The sequence below is a fragment of the Ictidomys tridecemlineatus genome, chromosome 4 (assembly GCF_052094955.1).
Source record: "Ictidomys tridecemlineatus isolate mIctTri1 chromosome 4, mIctTri1.hap1, whole genome shotgun sequence".
NCBI lineage: Eukaryota > Metazoa > Chordata > Mammalia > Rodentia > Sciuridae > Ictidomys > Ictidomys tridecemlineatus.
In genome coordinates this window covers 177,105,748-177,120,307 of record NC_135480.1, presented here as the reverse complement: position 1 = coordinate 177,120,307, position 14,560 = coordinate 177,105,748, and the positions used below count along the sequence as shown (strand labels likewise).

The 14,560-nt window shown below is 39.4% G+C and overlaps 1 protein-coding gene across 1 annotated transcript in view; it reads right to left on the bottom strand.

Moving 5' to 3' along the window:
- Tdrd7 (tudor domain containing 7) overlaps positions 1-14,560 on the bottom strand; it is a 67,288-nt gene that overhangs the window by 16,315 nt on the left and 36,413 nt on the right. The window contains exons 8-13 of the mRNA XM_078047847.1: positions 13,931-14,117; positions 8,699-8,810; positions 6,517-6,719; positions 5,404-5,538; positions 3,574-3,660; positions 451-585 (exon numbers count right to left, since the gene is read on the bottom strand). Of these exons, the coding sequence (XP_077903973.1) occupies positions 451-585; positions 3,574-3,660; positions 5,404-5,538; positions 6,517-6,719; positions 8,699-8,810; positions 13,931-14,117 (859 nt within the window). The remainder of the gene's footprint in view (positions 1-450; positions 586-3,573; positions 3,661-5,403; positions 5,539-6,516; positions 6,720-8,698; positions 8,811-13,930; positions 14,118-14,560) is intronic.

Genomic DNA, 14,560 nt, shown 5'->3' with positions numbered 1-14,560 from the left:
TTTTTCAAGATAATTAAAAATTCTTATCACTTAAAAGTTCAATAAGAGAGGAAAAAAGGGCTGTCATTAATCTTTTTACTAAAATGTATGGAGGAAAAGTCATAGAAAATGATTAAGTATGAACATCCTGAAATTATAGGAATTGGTATTGGCATCTAATAATTAAAATGGAACCTCCACCTGGACAACACAGCCCAATGGACAGCCTCAGTGGACCTAAATGCAAACATTTATCAAACAATCTGTATAAGTATGACTGGGCTTTCTGTCCAAGTCAGCCAAGTTTTACTTCAGAAATGGTAAACAACCACATTTGGATAAATTTCAATTTTCTTACAAATGAGGATTTTGATCATTGGCAAGATCAAAACTGAGAAAGCATCTCATAAACTGATCACAAACACATCCAAACCTCTTCCAGCAAATCTCCAGGCTTAAGACATATTGTACCTGGGGTGGTACTGCAATCATTTCATGGAGAAATCTAGGTGGAATTTCTCTGAGCTCTGACACTTTTACAGACGTTGCGTTGCCAGAGTCCAGGAACTGAACATCAAGAGCCCGGCTGCTGTGCACATTCGTGATCTGAAATGAGAAAGGTACTGGCTGATTTATTATACTCCACAGACCAACATTTCCATGCAATTACATTTTATATAATTCAAAACTACATATTAAAAACAACAAAAACTATGTTATTAATATTTCCTCCTAATTTAAAATGCATTTATTTATCAAGTATTCTTTGAAAGCAAAATTGATTTCAACATCTAGTTTTTAATTCACCTAATCAGTAATAATCAATAAACTAATCATCAGTAAAATTCATAAGGACAGTGGTGTTTACTATTTTCTAATTCCAATATGTGATTTATTGTAAAATGACTTTATACATTACTAAATATTACTGATTAGAAGATGTAATCTGTTCTCTAAGATATTAAAATGTGAGGGAATTTACTACTATATTTTAGCAATAGGAAAACAAAGAATGGAGGAAATTCAGAAACAAAATTGTACTCGCATTGGATAAGTACTGTATTTTATTTGTTTATTTTTATGTGGTGCTGAGGATTGAACCCAGTGCCTCACATGTGCTAGGCAGGCACTCTACTACTGAGCTACCACCCCAGCCTAATACTGTATATTTTTAAAGACACTTTTTATAGCTTTGTCAGAAAAACCTAATTTTTATCATTTTGCTAATTGAAAACCTTTGAAACTCAGAAAGTTTTAGAGAGATAAAACAAATTTCAAATAATTTAAAAAATGGAGAAATGACAGAGTCAATTACTTCTACAGTAATTACTTTGTAATTATTTGTGTAACTGTCAAAAATAAAAACATCATTTAACACAGGATCTGCTTCTCATAATTTCTTCCTCCCTAACTTTCTACACATTGCTAAGAGAATACTCAAACCTTCTGCCTACCTCAAAGGTAGGCAATACATAATTTGATAACAATACACATAACACCAGACAGTCATACACTAAGAAAGTGTTTTTGTCTCACATGGACAATCTGAATTTAAACAAAGACACTCCAATTGAGAGAGAGTTTACAAAATGATGCTATGTTTAGTAAAGCCATGAATGACAAAGACTGAGCAACTGCAGGTGGGAGTTGACATAACCACCACGCAGTGTGAATGTTGACTTGAATCCTGGACCAGAAAAACACCTTTAGTAAGACAACTTGGGAAATGTCAAAAAGTTCTGCAGGTTAGTTAAGAACACTGTACTAACACTGTTAACTTCCTGGTTTTAAAATGATATGATGATCATGTGAGATGTCAGTTGAACAGTACAAGGTAAATGGGGCCTTTTTGTACTATTTTTGCAATTCTTCAGAAAGTCTGAAATTATTTTTTTAAAGTTTATAAAGAATTTGTATATTTACATATTGTACACAGAGCTTTAAGATATGTACAATGCCACATTCTTTCTAGTGAGTCATGCTTTTGAAGTTTATGGCTAAGCATATAGCACACAAGCCCTGGTCACATAACTTCAGAGCTTGGCCTCCTGACACATTTACAATAATGACAGTAATTACTCTAAAACTGCTTTAATTAATGTAGACAGGCCTGAGTTTTCTTAAAAGGTAAAATCAATTAATTTATTAAAATGTTTCTGTGCAGCATTTAAAAAAAAGGAATAGAGCAATGGTTCTTATCTTTTTTGGGTTGGTTTGAGAATTTTATAAAATTACGCATACTTCCCTTTGCAAATATATAATACGAGTTCACACATATGAACTTTGGATATAATTACAGAAGGGTTCAGGAATCCCACCCCCACACTGAAAGTAAAGGTCCTTGCATCTAGGTTAAGAACCTCTGTACTCAAGGAAAAAAAACAGAAAAATAACATAAAGTTGAGATTTTCGATTTTAGTAATTGGGCAAAATAGATATGGAAGGGAGGAAAAAAGGGCAAGAAGAAAGGAAGATTCAAGAAAAAATATCAGCAACTACAAAAATCTAAGACACACCTTTTAAAAATATAAAAATGATAAAATGTAACTTCCTTTCAAATTTGTAACTAAGCTTAAAATTGCCAGGGACTGGAAATAGATGAATATGTGAATACAGGGCCTCAGACCTGGGCAGGGGGAAAGAAGGGTCTGAGACTCCCCCAGCAAGCCAGATCTCTCAAGGGCTACACCATCCATGGACAGAGACTTTGGAGAACAACTAGGCATTATCTAGTAAAAGCTGAAGCTATGCATTTCCTGTACCCAGAGACTACTTCTAGGTAGATACTCTGCAAGATAAGCGTAGGAAAGTTCAGAGCAGTGCTTTTTACAACAAAAAAATGACAAGTAATCTAGATGTTCATCATCAGTAGAAGAAAATAATAATACTGGCATATTCATTTTGTTATATCATACGGTGTGAATGTAGATGGACCGGGGTGCATGCGTCAACAGGGGTGAATAACTCACAAACACTGGAAGTGAAAAACATGTTTTAGAAAAATCAACACTTTTTGCTATTTACAGAAAAATTTTAAAATTTATTCATTTAGCCACGTTCATTTTTTACTACATATTCTAAAGACATATTCATTATATAGTTCTTGTATCTAGAACCACAGAATTATATAGTTTATACTAGTTAACAAACTACTAAACATAGATAGTAAAGTATACATGTACAGAAACAAATATATTAAAAGTGTAAAGAAGGGTTGGGGATGTGGCTCAAGCGGTAGCGCGCTCGCCTGGCATGCGTGCGGCCGGGGTTGGATCCTCAGCACCACATACCAACAAAGATGTTGTGTCCGCCAAAAACTGAAAAAATAAATAAAAATTCTCTCTCTCTCTCTCTCTCTCTCAAAAAAAAAAATGTAAAGGAATGAATAGGAATGAGAAACACCAAAATCAGCTGGTATCTCTCTTGGGCAGGAAAAAAGGGAATGCAAATAAGGAGATGAACCATTCCGGTTGTCTTTTCTTTCATAAACTGGTGATGAGTCCATGTGGCTTATTCCTTTTATTTTAAAATCATGTTTGTATATATGTGAAATGTTTCATAATAAGTTTTTAAAAAGTCAAGTGATGATTTTACCTCAACTCGTAACCACTTTCCTTTGCAATGGAAGAGGCAGATTTTCCCACAGAAGGGTAATGAGACGAAGCACTCAGACGTCATGTGCTACAAAACAGAAACATGAGATACTTTCATTACTCTTGGCAAAGAGCACATTGCTACACCATTAGAAGAAACACACTGCCAAGGGGTGGGGAGCTGTTTCACCCAGACTTCCTGTGAGACCTTTCCTTCCAAGGAATAAGCCTTGTGGATAAAGCAAACATACAAGGGGTACAAGAACTTCTGTCTTGTCATTTGCATGTTTGTTGATGACAGTGGTTTACTCTCCCTGAGTGTACAAGGCTCACAAATCAGCCCTGTTAACATGTTAGCAGAGAGGTCAGCATGATTCATTTAGGCTCTGTCTCCATCACTTAACACATTAAGATGGGTGCTGAATCTCACAAAGAGTAGGACAGCAGATGGATGAAAAGTGAGGAGGCTGGGCCAGCTGTCCATAAGGCCTCCTCTTTCCATCTTTTAACATTAAGACTCAACGAATTTAATTCCAAAACAAAAGAAATGTTATCAACACAAATATGTATTACCCATGCCAATGAAATGCCAACAAATTAGGCGTGTAGGTCTTCATCTGCCTCTTCTGCTTGAATGTCTCCTTCTATTCAGGTGAGTGCCTCTATTCTCTCCAAAGAAAATGCCTTCAGTGGCTCACCAGAGCCCAGAAAATGTCAAGAGTGCTTTTTACCACCACAGGTTATAGGACATTATGCAAATGAGTCAACAGGGACAGCCTCTCTGGTGGTCTCAGATTTCTCCAAGACACGTTAGCCAATTAAACTTAAGTAATGACCTTGAAATAGCTTTACACACACACACACACACACACACACACACACACACACACACACACGAATGATATCTGTAACACTGAAGGAGGGGATAGTGATCTGAATACAGATTTAATGTGATTTAGCAAGTATTTTGGAAATATTTATTTTATGTATACATTACTAAATTAGGTACTGTAGGGGATGTAGAAAACTGGCAAGGCACAGTCTCTTCCCCTCAAGAAGGACAGCTAAAATACAAAGCTGAACAGAGTGCTCCAAGTTGCCCAATGCACCTTATAAGTTAGAAGGTAAGGGTTCACTTCCAAGGCAAGGGGGACAGGGCTAAAGTGGCCAGAGGGTTTAGTTACTTAGGAATCTCAGCATATTCTGACTATAGTGTTCTAATGGATATGCGGAAACAACTTTTGGAAGTTAAAACCTCTACTGATCCTGATTCATAAATACACACACACACACACACACACACACACACACACACGAATAAAACGGTAAGGAACTTATTAGTAAAATTTAAATTGTAAAACTGCTTTTACCATAGAGAGCCTAGTTAGTGGTGCCTGGGAAGGAATGTAAAACTCTCCCCTGAGGGCAGAGTTTTATGGTCCTAAATCCCAAGGTTTTTCCTTTGCTCTAACAGAGTCTCGGGCAGCTGCACTGTTAGGTCATCAACTACATGTTATAAATAACAAAGTCTTACTATATGCCAGGCACTGTACTAACCAGTAAAGCAGCTATCCACAGGACAATCCCATAGGAACACACTGTCATTATCTCCATTTTAAAATGCAGAATATGGTGGGGTTTTTCTCTTAAAGCTCTGAAGTCTGGGGCTCCTACTTATCTTTCTAGAAATTCTACCTCAAACTATTAAAATTATTCCCATTTCTGCAGTTTAGTGAACTACTTACATGTGTGATTTTAGGACTAATAGTATGTATGTGTGTGTGTGTGTGTGTGTGTGTGTGTGTGTGTGTGTGTGTATATTATACATTACCTTGCAGTGGAAGTAGTCCTCTATCTTATGCAGAAGGTCATTGAGTTTGTTCAGACCCTTACAAGGCACCTGGCAGTACAGTGTTCCATCAGAGCAAATGTTAGTCACTTTGACATTTGTGTACATGGCATCAACCTGGAACAGATAGAGGCACACCAAGAATGCTTCAGAACAGAATGTTCTTTTCTCCATAAGGGATATTTACCTAAATATCCCATTTAAAAGTTTGTATTTTAAAATCATCTAACTTAGATGACAGTATCAAATAAAATTATTAAATGTAAAAAACTACAGTTAATTACACTGGATCCTTTTCTTTCCAAAAGGAATACCTAATATACTTGTGTCAGGCACAAACAAGACATTTTGCATAGATTACCACATTCCATTGTCTGAAAGGCTAAAAAGGTAGTTAATTTTAGTTTATTTTTTCCCCACTTATTTAGAATAAGAATTATCCCATAAACCATGTTTTTGCAACATTCACAGAAATGAAAATAAAAAACTCTCATAAAACCAATCCCATGACCAGCCTGCTCTCTAACTAGTGATCACAGGTCATGTGAACTTGAACAATTTGAAAAACTATAATTGAGGTAAAGATTTAATTTTAGTTGTTTGTCATCAAATTGTAATAAGAAGACAATTCTCAGTTCTACTTATTCAAACCATTCCCCCAGTGTTTTTATGATGTCTTTACAATGATTATTTTAAAGACCTTGTACTTTTCTTCAGGATAAATGTTTTGGGATTTATTTAAAAGTTTCTTTCTTTTGGGGCACTGATGTTCTATGCATTTAAAAATGTTAAAGCAAATAATAATAAATATCTTCATGGACTGAATTTTTCCTTTTTGTATTAGTTCCCTTCATTATTTGTGCAGAGTAATTTCACACAAAATTTATACTCACTGTAGAAACTGGAAAATAAAAAATCACATTCCTAAGAAATAATTACTATTGACAGTTTTTTCTCTTCCAGTCCCCCCTTCTTTTTTCTCAATATTTATGTTATGTCTGTATTAATCATTAGCCTAAAATCTGTAACATTTTTTTCTGATGATTTTCTCTCTGGTGCATGTGTTTCAGAGGATAAGGGTGGTTAGGGTAGTACCTGCAGGTGAACCTCTAGGGACTTGTCACATATGGCCTTCAGGCAGGTGGCATTGATGTTGATATCATCTTCTCCTGAGGTATCATACAGAACAACCAGGGGAATATCTGCCTTGTCAAGTATCTCCACTGCGAAGATCTTCCCACAGGTTAAAGATTCAACCACCTTCACTAGATCAGAATCGTCGTTTAGAACCTCCAGTCCTGAAAAATAGCAAATGCTGTAACAGGATCATCTAAGATGGAGAAGCTGATTGTGCCTGCTTGGATTACCTACTGGAATTATGAATCCACCACAGAATTGTTAAATTTTATATGGATTCTTTGTTTCACAATCTTATTTTTTTAAAAATTTTTTTAGTTGTAAATGGACATAATACCTTTATTAATTTATTTCTATGTGGTGCTGAGGATGGAACCCAGTGCCTCACACATGCCAGGCAAGTGCTCTACCACTGAACCACAACCCCAGCCCTCACAATCTTATTTACCTTACTCATCTATAGGTTTTTAAAAGTACAACGTGAATACCCTTTGATACTCTAAGGCTGACAATCTTAAAACAAGATGAAAAACTGATGACCAATCAGAATTTCTCCTTTAGGGGAAACAGCCTTCACTTTATATACAAACACACATTTAAAACAAAGAGACGTAGCCAGGTGTGGTGGTGCACGCCTATAATCCCAGCAGCTGAGGAGGCTGAGTTCAAAGCCAGCCTCAGCAAAAGTGAGGCACTAAGCAACTCAGTGAGACCCCATCTCTAAATAAAATACAAAATAGGGCTGGGGATGTGGCTCAGTGGTCGAGTGCCCCTGAGTTAAATCCCCGGTGGCCCTCTCGCCAAAACAAAGCAAAACAAAAAACAGATACTAGAGCACATTGGAAGCTATCGATGTATCTCCACGTACTTGTATAATGTCCTTCCTAAAAGTCTACCCTTGATTTCTTCCATTTTTCTAGTTAAATAAATACAATTGCTTTTTTCTTATAAAATGAAGACATATTTATTGGAAATTGATTCAATAATTATTCTCTCTCGTCATTCCTTCTTTCATTCCTGTACAGTATTATAACCCTGAGGATACAGAGTCCCTTCAGATTTATCAAAGAACAATTAAGTGTTTTACATAACTTAGGTATTAGGTGAATTTTGTTGTAGTCCAATTGCTCTTCCAGTTCTCTGAAAACTGCAATTCAATATAGTGTACATATGACAACTTAAGTTCATCTATTAAACTAATCATCTCATCACTTCCCTAATTATAATATAATATCTATTTCTGTATTTTCCCCTTTAAATCCATTAGCTAAAATTCACAGGTTCCTCCTGTGCTTCACTCTCCTATTTTCTAGACACACTGTAGCTTTACTCAAACCTTTCACTTCAGCATCCTACATCTTGTCCTACACTCTTAATATGGTTTTCCACAGGTCCTGAAGATACTGTGGTTGGTGTCACAGAGTCAGACCTGGATCCTGTGATATAAGGACCCACCCTTGCCGGGAGGGGCACTTCTTTAGAGAATTATGATCACTTTTCCAATGGAGTGCAAGCCTTCCTGGCACAATATATATTTCCATTAACCTTACCAATGTGCTCTCCAGACCTTAAGTGTTCCCTACTCTGTCACTCACACATATACATCTATGCTTCCGTAAGGAGGAAAGAAAAGAACAGTGATTTATTGACTATGCAAGAACCTGCAAAAGAGCTGCAGCCAAACTCAGCCTGGGCTTGGGGGGCACATTCTTGCGGTCTCATCTCCACAGTCTATCTCCCTGGGAAAGGGGCTGAGGGTCACCTCAAGACACATGGTGCAATGGGATTGAAAGTGATCAAACCCCACGGTATAGGGCCTCTCCTCGTTATTACTAAGGTGATCAGGACAAAAAACCCCTTTCAGATGGCCAGCAAATATTCTAATAATAAACATAGTATAATACGTTATATAATAAAAAAATACAATGCAGTGGATTTTATATGTATCATAAAATAAAAATATTATAATATTTTCATAATGATCACATCTTAAACACATAACACATTAACATGAGTGCATTTAAACCTTTCAAGAAATAACACTTTATAACACTTTGAGATACAGAGATGATTTCAGCATTTAACAACAACAACAACAAAAAGTAGTGGTGATAAGCTACCAAAATGGAAAGCACCTTACCTGCCAGTTTACACTTTGTAGCTTGGAATGCAAGTGAACAGAACTTCGGGTTCAATTTGTATGCTTTGCTCTTTTCAACATTTTCACTAAAGCCATAGTCAACGTAGCATACCTAATGATAAACAGCAACCACCATGATGTTTAGGTTCTAAGTTCTTTATCCTTACTTAAAAACAAAAACAAAACTTTGATACATTTAACTGGGTCCGTTTTATGCCACAATCAGCAGGAAGTGGTTTGCAGACAGCTGCTCCCTAAAAAGAAGCCTCGAGTGGGCCCAGGACATTGGGTTGCTAGTTTTAATCTTGAATGGCACCCACCCCCCACCAAGCACATGTGTTGATGGCTTGGTCTCCACCACAGCAGTGTTTAGAGGCAGGGCCTTTGGGAGATGACTGGATCATGAGGACTATGACCTGATAAATGGATTAATCCACTTATGGATTCAAAGCTTAATGGGCTATTGGGGGTGGTGAAAACTTCAGGAGTTGGAGCCTACTTGGAGGAAGGAGGTCATTGCAGGAACCCTTGAAGGGTATTTTGTCCCTGGCACCTTCTCTTTTTCTCTCTACTTCCCTGCTGCCATAAGTTGAACAGCTTTGCCCACCCACATCCTGCAATGATCTATGCCTTACCACAGAACAACAATTAGGGCCAAGTGACTATGGACTGAAACTTTTGGAGCCATGAGCCAAATAGATCCTTCCTCTACGTTGATTATCTCAAGTATTTTGCCATAGCAACAGAAAGCTAACTAACATACAGGGCTCTTGGTTCCAGGCCCAGTCTGTTACTTAGCCCCTTCCTCAATGGGAAGAACATGGACAACTCCAGGCCTTGCTGACACTGGTATCTCGGCAGCACACTTATCTGGTTCTGCCAAATCTACTGCCCTCCCTTCCCCCACCTTCGTTCTTGTTCCAATGCTAGCTTAATCTTAGTCTTCCTATTGTTCCTTGGGTAGCAGCAGTTGTTCCCAGAGAGGGTAGCACATCAGAGTCTAGATCCCCAAAGCAGTATTTTTGACAGCTTTGCTCTCATTATTTACCAATGTGCTCTCCAGACCTTAAGTGTACCCTACTCTGTCACTCACACATACACCTTTATGCTTCCATAAGGAGGAAAGAAAAGAACAGTGATTTATTGACTATGCAAGAACCTGCAAAAGGGCTGCAGCCAAACTTAGCCTGGGCTTGGGGGGGGATTTTATGTAAATGGATATAATACCTTTATTAATTTATTTCTATGTGGTGCTGAGGATGGAACTCAGTGCCTCAGCCACTGTGCTTCCAGGGCCTGAGATGTTTCTGTCAGTGACAGCAATGATATCATGATCAGACAACATGAAATTCTACACTGGAAAAATATATATTCTTGTTTGGTTCAGGGATGTGAAGCTGGGTTCAACCTTCATCCAGCTCAGCAAGGCTTGTTGTACATATTTGCCACAGTTCTGTGTTTTCAGGACTCCTCCTCACAATCAGCATAGATCAGTAAAAGCCTAAATGCTATTTTTAGTGTATATATAGAACTTTCTGTTGACTAGGACCCACATAAACACAAAGCCTTTTAAAAATCTAGATATATTAAATTGTGGTTTAGAATGATAACTAAGAATCTGAAAGTGTTGAAAACCTAGCAAGCTTCTCCAATTAAAGTAGATGCGTAGATAAGTAAAACAAAAGAACAAAAACTGGGACAGAGGCTTGGCAGGAAAACAAAGTGAACAGGCTAGCTTCTTGGCACCTAGATCATGGCACAAATCAAAACTTCTCTCCAGCAGTGAGTCTAAGGAAAAAGAGAGGAGGCGGAGAAACTGCTCTTTCCTGGACCATGTGGTAAGTGGGGCTGTGGCTGGTCTGTCCCCTGTGGCAATGCTTCTTAGAGTCCACACTTGATTCAAGGCTGCCGGGGGCCCAGAGTGCTGACGGCCCAGATTGCTGGCAGGGTCGCCATAGCAGGTGGCTAGCCATTTAAGTGTACAAGTTCATCTCTCCCCTTCTAAATTAGCACCTGTTCTTGCTTCTCATAGACCTCAGGAGCCAGGCAGCTTTCACTTCCTTTAATAGCTACAGCCACACACAACTTGGATTCTGTTCTTCCCAGACTGAAATGGAGATAGTGTGGTCTGACTATAGGACATACTTTTGAGAGCATGACTCCTGGGAAATTCAGGATGTATTCTCGGCACAGCAAAAGATTTCTCCAAACTCTTCAGAGTGTTTCTGTAATGTCTGTGGCTTGCTTCTTTTTTTCATTCTTATATTAAAAAAAATTGTAGTGCCATGTCTTTATTTTTCTGTGGTCCTAAGGATTCACACATGCTAGGCAAGTGCTCTGCCACTGAGCTACAGCTCCATCCCTCTTTCTTGTATTTGAATCATGATAACATGTATTTGTATGGCAGCCACAGTTTATAAAGCACTTGTCCCTGGATGGCCCTGCATGACTGTAACCACACTCTGCCCTGTATCCTGCGCTCTGCAGTTTCTAATGCCCTGGGAGGAACACCAGCAAGTTCACAAAGTTCAGGTATCTGGCTCTGTTTGTGGTTCTCTGGCACCATCAAGTGGCCACAGGTCTTAAAGCCCCACTTGAGAGTCCTGTTCCTCCTATCCGCCAAGGACCTCGCAGTCAGACAGCAAGCCAAGAGCTGCCAAGCCAAGTGTAGCTCCAGAGAAACAAAGTTCATGTAAAATAGTTAGGGCTTCTCCAGATAATGGGAGAAATCAGTCAGCGCCACCAGGAGGTAGGGAATGAGATGAGTCAGGTTTGCTACAACCATCGCTGACTTGGAGCATGCTACTGTCCAATACAGAGTTACTTTTTCCTGTTTCTAACAATCCGCTCTCAGTAGATTGTAGAGTGGGCATGTCCTAGTGGAATATCTGCATTGTTTATTGTAAATACTGTTGCACTGTTAATGTGACACCAGGACTTATGCAAAGTTCTTCTCGTCATAAGAAATCCCTATCCCTTAACATGGACTAGCTTCCACTGAACTCCCTAAGGACAGGAGGAGAGAAATGGCCAGAGGTATAAGCTTATCTAGCAAAGTTTGGGGATGGTTACCCCTTATCAACTAGAGACCCAGAGGAATAGAGGGACCCAGACATGGGCACACAAATACAGGTAGGCAAGAGCCCATACTACAAACATAAACTCTTTGCTTTCTCTAGTCCAGTGACCAACTTGGTCCTTAGCTTTTTCCAGATTTTTCTTTTAAAACTTGGATCCAAGTATAATTTACACTGAATAAAAGATATTGGAAGTATGTAGTCTAATTTGACCAATGAACAGTCCATAGAATCACTACCATAATCAAGATACTTCTTCTCACTGCCCCCACAGGGCTCCCTCTTCCCCTTGGCAACCAGTTCCTTTCCATTTCGGTCCCAAGCAACCACTGTTCAGATTTTATCACTGTAGATGAAGCTGACCTGTTCTTAGATGTCACTTACATGGACTTATGCGAGATTTATCCATGTCATTATAAATAATTAATATTATAAATATTAATGCTTCATTCCTTTAATTGTTTTTTTTTAATTTTTTTTTTTAATATTTGTTTGTATGTGGTGCTGAGGATCGAACCTGGGCCGCACGCATGCCAGGTGAGTGCGCTACTGCTTGAGCCACATCCCCAGCCCATCATTCCTTTGATTGTTAAATAGTATTCCATTGTATAAATTAACTATAACTTTATAACTTGTTTATATATTCACCTGTTGGTGTTGTTCCAGATTATTAATAATAAAGCTGTGGCAAACTGTATAACAAGCCTTTTTGTGGGCCCATGTTTTCATCTCTCTTCTATCAAATGCTCAGAGGTCATATGATAAGTCTTCAATTGCCAATCAGTGTTATAGTTTCAGATTTTTAAAGTCAGTCAAATTTCTTAAAAAGTTGTGTCTCTAAAGATTCAATTAAGGAATTTTCTAAATTTCTCTATGAATGGGAATGTGGCTACTGGCTGGGTGACCTTACTTCTGGACAGGGCCAGGCCTCTCTTACTTATGGAACAAACTGGGTATGAAGCACCAAGCTTCCCTCCCTGCCCTCCTGCTGTGTGTGGGCAGGAGTTGCAGCAGGGAGTAATTGGTGGACCAGAGCCTGGTTCTGGGGTGGGCTGTTTGCACTCAATGGTACACATGGATTATGGCCAGAGGGTGAAATGGCAAATGGAATTTGGTTTTAAACTGTGGAATAGGGGTTGCTGAAACAGAAGCGGGCTTTCCTGTTTGCAAATCCAGAGAGAACCCTAAGATCTCTAAACACATTCCCCTGACAGCCTGAGAGTCTTCCACTCAAGCAGAAGGAACTGTGAGACTGGGAGGCGAGGGGCTCCTGCTCTCAAGCAGCACGGCGACACACAGAAGTCTTGAAGTGCATTTTCGCTTAACGAAAAGGAGACATCTTAACAATCAAGAAAGAAAAGGTCCTCTTCTCCTCCTCCAGATTCTCCAGAACTTAGAGGCCTCTCTGCCTGATAGATCCAGGAGGCAGCCCTATTCAAAGGATAATTTCCAAATAAAGTTTTTACCAAGAAAGGAAGACATGACACAGTAAAAACAGCAGACAGTGATCACGATACAGCAGAGATCCCACGAAGCTCCTCTGCACACTATATGGGGAGCTGTGAGGCCGAGGCACCACATCCCTCAGGGAAACTGGGACTGTGGGCGAGAGAGTCCTGTTTCTCTGACCCTACATTGAGAGTGAGAAGAGGCAAGGGGCAGAGATGACCCGAGATGTGGCCAGGCTGGAAGTTAAGGAGCCTGCTGATGGCGGAGGGCACTGAAGGAGCCCTCTGACCTTTCCAAGAGGACTGAAAGGGTGACCCTAGGAGCAGCTCCTGAGAATTGTAAGAGTTCTTGCTAAGAGGGAGAGGAAGAGTGGCAGCTCTCTGATCATTCCTTGAAGAGCTGCCCAGAGAGGGTCAGTATGAGGAGAGAGCATACACACCTTTTCCTGATGAGATGGTGGGTTCTGTGTATCCTTTTCATGTGCTTTATTTATTTGTTTTGTTAGCAAACTCCTGAGACATAACATGCCTACCACTGACTTAAAAGCTGACAGGGATAATCTTTTACTGACATTACTTTTTCAACTTCCAGTGAAAACTATGTAGGATTAGATTGGAAAGGACATAAAATGAGAAGCAACATTTATATCTGAAACAGAATAAGGTGTGTGTCCCTGTGATGCCATGACACAGCAGACGGTGCTTGCCTTTAGCTTGCTCTCCTCTACTGAGATGATCTGTGCACGTAACCAAGCATCTTCCTCAGCATTGACCGCCAGCAGCTGCCCAACGTGCACGGCCTGGACTGGTGTGACATTAGGGTTCTTACTGTAATACTCCTTCATCTCATCTTCCATTAACTCCTGAGCAGCAGAGTAGTCTTTGCCCACATACCTGTATTAGTAAAAGGAAGAGAACATGAATGAAGCAACTCAGTGGGAGAAAAACTTCAGGAATTCATTTAGTGTCACTCTGCTTCTTCTACTGCCATCATTGGTTCCAGTCTCAGACTTGTTTATACCAATGGTGGAGGCAAGGCAGGAAACATTTATCCCCTGGTAAAGCAAGTTTAGAGTATTATGGGGATCACACAAAACAAAACTGAGGTCCAACCCACCATGCGATGGGGCAGATGTTCCACAACCATCCAGAGAATCAGAGGATATAACATCCCAGAAGAGGCCCCAGGGAGGACAAGGCTGAGGAAAGATCTGAGGGAGGAAGAGAGGTGGAAAACAGATACTAAGGGAAGCCAAGGAAGTGGGGATCACCCTCAGAGCTCCACTAAGAGTGCTGGGGATCTGTGTCCAATATTGAGAAGAGAATCTACCAGAAAG